We start from the raw sequence: 6,835 nt of genomic DNA, 5'->3' as shown, positions 1-6,835 counted from the left end.
AAAGAAAGAAAGAAAGAAAGAAAGAAAGAAAGAAAGAAAGAAAGAAAAAGAAAAAGAAAAAGAAGCATAATATCACTGGCATAATATCACATCATCAAGACTGGAGTACTGGAGAAAAAATGAGATGAGAGAATATGAGGGCTAGAGCAAGAGAAATGGGTTTTAGTATCAAATGCAGTCATAGTCAGGCTTCAGTTACTTCACCTCTGAAAAAAACAGGCTTATCATTGAATCATAGAATCATAGAATATCCCAAGTTGGAAGGGACCCATAAGGTCCAACTCCTGGCACCACACGGGTCTACCCAAAATTTTAGACCATGTGACTAAGTGCATGGTCCAAATGCTTCTTAAATTCCGACAGGCTTGGTGCAGTGACTACTTCACTAGGGAGCCTGTTCCAATATGCAAACACCCTCTTGGTGAAGAACCTCTTCCTGATGTCTAGCCTAAACCCCCCTGCCTCAGCTTGACACAATTTCTGCAGGTCCTATGGTGATTACGGAGAATAGGTCAGCGTCTGTCTCTCCACTCCCCCTCGTGAGGAAATTGTAGACTGCAATGAAGTCTCCCCTCAGCCTCCTCTTCCCCAGGATCAACAGGCCAAGTGACCTCAGCCGCTCCTCATACGTCTTTCCCTCTAGGCCCTTCACCATCTTTTTTGCCCTCCTCTGGACACTCTCCAACAGTTCTACATCCTTTTTGTACCGTGCTGCCCAGAACTGCACACATTACTTAACGTGAGGACGCACCAGCACAGAGTAGAGCAGTACAATTACTTCCCTCAACCGACTAGCAATGCCGTGTTTGATGCACTCCAGAGTACGGTTGGCCCTCCTGGCTGCCAGGGCACACTGCTGGCTCATATTCAGCTTGCTGTCAACCACAACCCCCAGATCCCTCTCTGCAGGGCTGCTCTCCAGCGTCTCATCTCCCAGTCTGTTTGAACAGCCAGGGTTGCCCCTTCCCAGGTGCAGGACCCAGCACTTGCTCTTGTTAAACTTCATGTGTTTGGTGATCGTCCAGCTCTCCAACCTCTTCAGATCTCTCTGCAAGGCCTTTCCCCCCTAGCAGAGTCTACAACTCCTCCAAGTTTGGTGTCGTCGACAAATTTGCTCAAAACACCTTCTAGTCCTACATCCAAATCATTTATAAAGACATTTAGGAGGACTGGCCCTAAAATGGAGCCTTGAGGGACCCAACTAGTGACCATCCGCCAGCCTGTTTTGGCCCCATTTACCACTGTCCTTTGAGCCCTGCCTGTCAGCCAATTGCTCACCCATCGTATGACATTTTTGTCTAGTTGTATGCCATCTTATTCCCCATACTGCATACATTTGTGTAGAAGCACTTCAAATGCCCCTCCCTACATGCAGCACCTTGTGGAGCCAACAAAAGGACCTCACTAGCACATGGTCCCTCTTATTCTAGCACACCGTCCCTTAGCTCATAAAAACACTTAGTTTATAAAACATTTAGTTTATAAAAACATTGAAGAGGACTGGCCCTAAAATGGAGCCTTGGGAGACCTCACTAGTGACCATCCACCTGCCCGCTGTGGCCCCATTTACCACTGTTCTTTGAGCCCTACCTGTCAGCCAATTTTTCACCCTTATCTTGCTTTATTGAAAGATTCATCTCTGCTACCTTTAAAGATTTTAAAGCTGAGGTGTAAGACATTAAAATGATTTATGTTACTATTCAAATTCTGCTGGCAAAAGAGGTAGGCTACGGGTAGATGAAATTTATCCAACCTGTTCATACCCCACAGCCCTTACTGTTGTTATAAAGCTGGACTGAGGAAGAAGTAGCAAACATCTGACATTCCACTCACCTGCCACATTCAGATCAACCACCACTTCATCATACCAATTCTCCAGAAAGATACTGCAGGTGTATTTCCCTTCATCAGAGAGCATGACATTTTTCAGGTGAAGAGACACATTACCCTTATTAAATTCAGTCTGAAAGAAATTTGTCCTGCCCTGGTATGTCTCATCCTCACTAATTGGATTTTGTTTGTTTTTTCCATCATAGGTGGTCACATCAATTCTCTGTGATTTTCCAGTAAATATCCACTGAACGAAAAGTCTCTCGGGAGTTGTCTTAGCTTCCAGCTGACAGGGCAAAGTGACTCCTTTCCCAATGACTCCAATGACAGGATTGTCAGGAGGTATAATTTTAAACTGGCCTGCAAGATAGATGTAAATTTTGAGTGTCACAGATGTTCTCATTAGCAATTCCAATAGGAAACTGTAATATCAGGTTTGTGAATGTAATAAAATGAAACTATTCTATATAGTTCATCAGAAAATGCTGCTAATCAGGATGTTATCTCAAGAGCAAGTTCCATAATCTCACACTATAAAATCAGGGACTAGTGAAACCAAAAAATGGAGTGGAAGACATCCCATAGCAGTAATCAGATCACATCTCTGTAGGTCCACATGAGCATATAAAAGCACTTTTATTTTATTTATTTATTTTTTCTTTGCTTTTCCATCCTCAGAGTGTAGTATAACCTCAGGGAGGTGTTGTTGGAAATACTGAGCTCAGTTTGTAAGCAAGTTCAGAGGTAGAAAAGGCGTGTCTACCATGCAGAAAGATAAGATCATTTTGTGAAGCTGGAATTCAAAAGGTGAGAGTCTGCCATTTGCCTAACATCAGATGTCCATAATATTCTCACTAGGACAACAGTGTTTAGTGATGAAACACACCACAGTAAGTACATTTCTTTTCATATATAGCTGACTTGTTGAAATATGGTCATTTAAGAAAAAAAAAAAAATGAATCAATGTTTACAGCAAAAATACCGTTGGCTCTTTACAGAGCTTACTTTCCTATTCAACCACTCTAAAATGGGCAGCTCTCGGCATTCTCAGCTTGATAAAGTGACAGGGCCAGCAGAGCTGAAAAACAAAAACAAAAACAAAAAACACAACTCCAAAACAGAGAATGGAAGGTCCCTTATAAACAGGTATGGAAGGTTAGTAAATCTAATTTTAACCCTATATTGAAGATTTAAATGAGTTTTTAATATTGCTTAGACATCGTATAATGTGCATGAATGGAGTATATTATGATTTCATATAATGCTACTGTTTGGTTTCAGGATCAGAAAATGAGTGGAGGGAATGGTGTGTGTCTATATAAAATATAAGTATAGCTACAAATGTATTGCAAAATAAAATATTGACAAAAAAGACACACAAGTCTGTAATTATTTCTTCTTTTCCTTTTTTCTCTTCTCTTCTCTTGTCTTCTCAACTGCTCTGGAAATTATCTCTTTAAAATCAAATTCTGATTAGAACAGAACACAGACTTACCTGTGACCAAATGAGCTATCTGCAGGAAAATAATAATGTGAAGAGTCATTGCATACTGAAATCTGGAACCCATCATTCAGAAGGCATCAATAAGCAACACTTGCAGGGCAAATCTTACAAGATTCCTGTAATATTTTCAAGCACAGAATGGAAAATTAGAAGACTGACACAAGAACCAGTGCCATATGTTTACATATATATGTATATTTATGTCACTGTGTATGGAGTGACACAAGGACAAATCCTTAAAGGTGTTTAGGATGAATTCTAACTTGAACAAAACTAAGACAGTGAATGAACAAGGTGTTTTAAATGCAAGATGATCAATTAATTTATGTTTCCAAGACTTTTACTTGCTAGTAGAGAAAGAATGGTATTTCTGAGACTTAGGAAGACACTATATTGGGTCTTAAGTGCATTTCACAGGCCTGACCTCCAAGGGTCCCTTGGACACTATGTGTTCAGGAAACCTCTAGTCTGAATGCCAACATATTTTCTAGATGATGAGAGACTAAATATAAACCCAACAAGATGTATCTAACTTCAGGCACGTGACACCATGAGGCAGACAGAAGTCATAAAAAAAGCAACTTCATTTCTAAGTCCCACTAAAAGGCACCTGTTCTGCACTGAAATTCCATATTTTGTTTCTCTACTTAATCCTGTTTGGTGGAAACTTCTGTTGTTAATTTCCTGATAGAGGAAGGAGTTGGGTTTCTAGAAATAACGTTTAAAAATGCCAGAAGACAACAACAACAACACAACAACATTTTTTTTTTTTCTTTTGTGAATAAAATAATTATTTCTAACTTTAGCAGACATGTGCCATTTGAAATCAAGAATTGCAAGCACTCAACTTGGGAAATTCCTAATGAACTGGCTTTTAAATGATTATTCTAGGCCCATACATTCAGCAAAGGTAGCTATGAGTAGAACTGACCTCCTTTCTATGAGCTAACTAACTATATACAGATCCTTGGATAGAAATATATAGGTAAGACAAAGTGACCTCTTGGGTTACTGTAAAGAAAGTCAGAGATGATACACTGACATGCAGATCTAGGAATCTCACCCACTGTTTATACACACTCACACACACACATATATATAGTATAAAATGTAAGTACCTTCCCATGACCAGAGCTTTCCCTATGAGCTCTAAAAGTAATTTAGTTCAGCGAAGACTACTCATACCACAGCCTCACATAACTGTGCATGGGAAGGGACTGGTTTCTTTAGAGCCTAAAAGCATTACTGTCCATATGAAAGGACTACAGAATATACACAGTGCTCACTTATTTGTGAAAGCTAACCCATGTGCATTTTTGCTTTCCTAACAAAAGAAAAACATGAAGCAGTAACGAGTTTAAAAGGAAGCTAGGAACTGTAACTGCTAAATGTGGTCTGCACTCACTCCTTGCTATTTCTGTTGAACTACCAACTGTTCACTAGAATGCAAAGTTAGCTTTACTGAGATCTAGTCTGTAGGAAGGAAGAATAAAAATATTAAAACCTGGGGCTAAACTACTGAGCTTTTTGTGTCTTACTTTTATTTATTTCTGATTTGCACTGCTCCAAATAAAGCTAAAGACTCATACATCAGCTTTTATTAAAAGAAAGAAAGAAAAAAGAAAGAAAGAAAGAGAGAGAGAAAGAAAGAAGAAAAAGGAAAAAAAAAGAAAAAAAAGAAAAAAAAAGAAAAAAAAGAAAAAAGAAGGAAAGAGAAAGTGAAAATATTTCATTGATTTATACCAGTATCTGGAAAAATTAGCAAAGATTTATTGCTTATACATATCTGTATCCTCTGTATTGATTATTTACAGAATAAATTTATACCTCAGTTATATTTCATTATTGAAGATGATCTATGTTGTGGTGTATATAATAAATCATATTTTTATATACCTACTAGACAAGTAGGTATGACGAGTCTCTATTTCTGACACAAAAAGCAATTTTGCTTTCATAAATGGAAATAGGTTTCCAAATCAGTGAGTTACAGCCCTCAGCCCAACCCCCAACCACCACAAGAGTTTTGCAAAACTTTCTTTTTCGAGCAACCTAGCAAATAAAAAGTAGCATTTTCAGCAACAAATCTCTATAATAAAGGTTGCTAGTAGATAGCATCTGATGAAAACCATAATCATATATTAGATTTATACATTATAAACTCTTAAGAAAGCAGATTGTTTTAATCTTCATATTATAGAAGGACCTTAAACAATCTTTAACAAATTCTTTAAAATGTCACCCACAAAAGACAATAATGTATTCCCATTGATCCAGGCAAGAAAGGAGCCATCTTAAGCCCAGACCAAAATCATTCCCTGGAGACTGAAAATAGCAAAAGATTGTCTCAATATCCATACAAGCCACTCCAAAAACTTAATTGTGCACAGTTCTGTTTCAGCCAGAATTTAATTCCTTACCTGAATAAGAATATTCAAAGTATCCATTTTAAATTCAACATGTGTTATGGAAGTAAGGAGTCTTTGTGGTTGACTTGTATTGCCTGAGCATATGTACTTCTGTTTTCCATATCTATAGAGGGTGTAGACTTCAGTAATTTGCTCACTCAAGCTAACAATTATTAAAGACTGAACTTTCACCACTAGCAACTTATTACCTTTGGGTCCAACAGTCTATGGTAAGAGATATCTAAAAGTGGAATTTGCCCACACACCTAGATCCAAGGTGCAACTTTCAAACACCAGTGTACCTGTCCAGTGCAACTCATATTCTTGTATGACTTCCTGACAATTGCTGCAATTAAACAGAAAACAGCATAAACAGAAGAGAGAGAAAACGGAATAAGGGATGTTGCCTGAGTCCATTACCCTTGAGGACGATTTGAAATTAGAAGCATGAATATACTGCTCAAAGACCATGTAGGAAATCAAAGTAATTTAGAAATGTTAAACCTTATGATTCAATTATATCAGCTTTCTGTATGTATTAGAGAGAGGGAAAGTTAAGATCTGTAGACAGGAGGGAAATACCTTGATTTACAAGAATCTGATCCTAGACAGAGAAAAAATTAATGAACTTCTAAACAGGGCTCAATTCCCCTTCACTTACAGGTAGAATGGATTCTTTGTGTCACTGACATGAGATTGCACTAAGATTTAAAGCACTATTGTTGTTACTGTTGTTGTTTTTTTTTTGTGTGTTTATTTGTTTTGTGACCTCTAGGAAGGATCAGTCATTTTGTAGAGCTATTCTAGATGCAGAGTTGCCAGTCAAGGAAGGTTCAACTTTCTGGATGGTAGAGGGAGAATAATCATTCAGCTGAGACCTGAAAACTTTGACTTTGCTTAGCCTCCCTCCTTGCTTTCCCTCCTTGCCTGCCCTCTCTGCCTGCTTTTTTATACATTGGATCAGGTTGCCCAGGACCTCATGCAAACTGGTCTTGAACACCTCCAGGGATGGGACATACGCAACTTCTCTTGGCAACTTCTTCCTCACTCCAAGCCTCACTACCCTTACAGTAAAGAATTTCCTTCTAATGT

The 6,835-nt window shown here is 38.4% G+C and overlaps 1 protein-coding gene across 1 annotated transcript in view; it reads right to left on the bottom strand.

Annotated features, from left to right (window-relative positions):
- LOC118155480 (butyrophilin subfamily 3 member A3-like) overlaps positions 1-5,847 on the bottom strand; it is a gene marked incomplete at its 3' end in the record, with an annotated part of 11,672 nt that extends 5,825 nt beyond the window's left edge. Inside the window, exons 1-3 of the mRNA XM_035308772.1 lie at positions 5,756-5,847; positions 3,327-3,451; positions 1,834-2,190 (exon numbers count right to left, since the gene is read on the bottom strand). Coding sequence (XP_035164663.1) covers positions 1,834-2,190; positions 3,327-3,402 — 433 coding nt within the window. The remainder of the gene's footprint in view (positions 1-1,833; positions 2,191-3,326; positions 3,452-5,755) is intronic.
- Positions 5,848-6,835: the final 988 nt, after the last annotated feature.

The sequence above is a fragment of the Oxyura jamaicensis genome, chromosome 31 (assembly GCF_011077185.1).
Source record: "Oxyura jamaicensis isolate SHBP4307 breed ruddy duck chromosome 31, BPBGC_Ojam_1.0, whole genome shotgun sequence".
NCBI lineage: Eukaryota > Metazoa > Chordata > Aves > Anseriformes > Anatidae > Oxyura > Oxyura jamaicensis.
The sequence above is the reverse complement of the archived record's forward strand: the minus strand, read 5'-3'. Positions and strand labels throughout refer to the sequence as shown.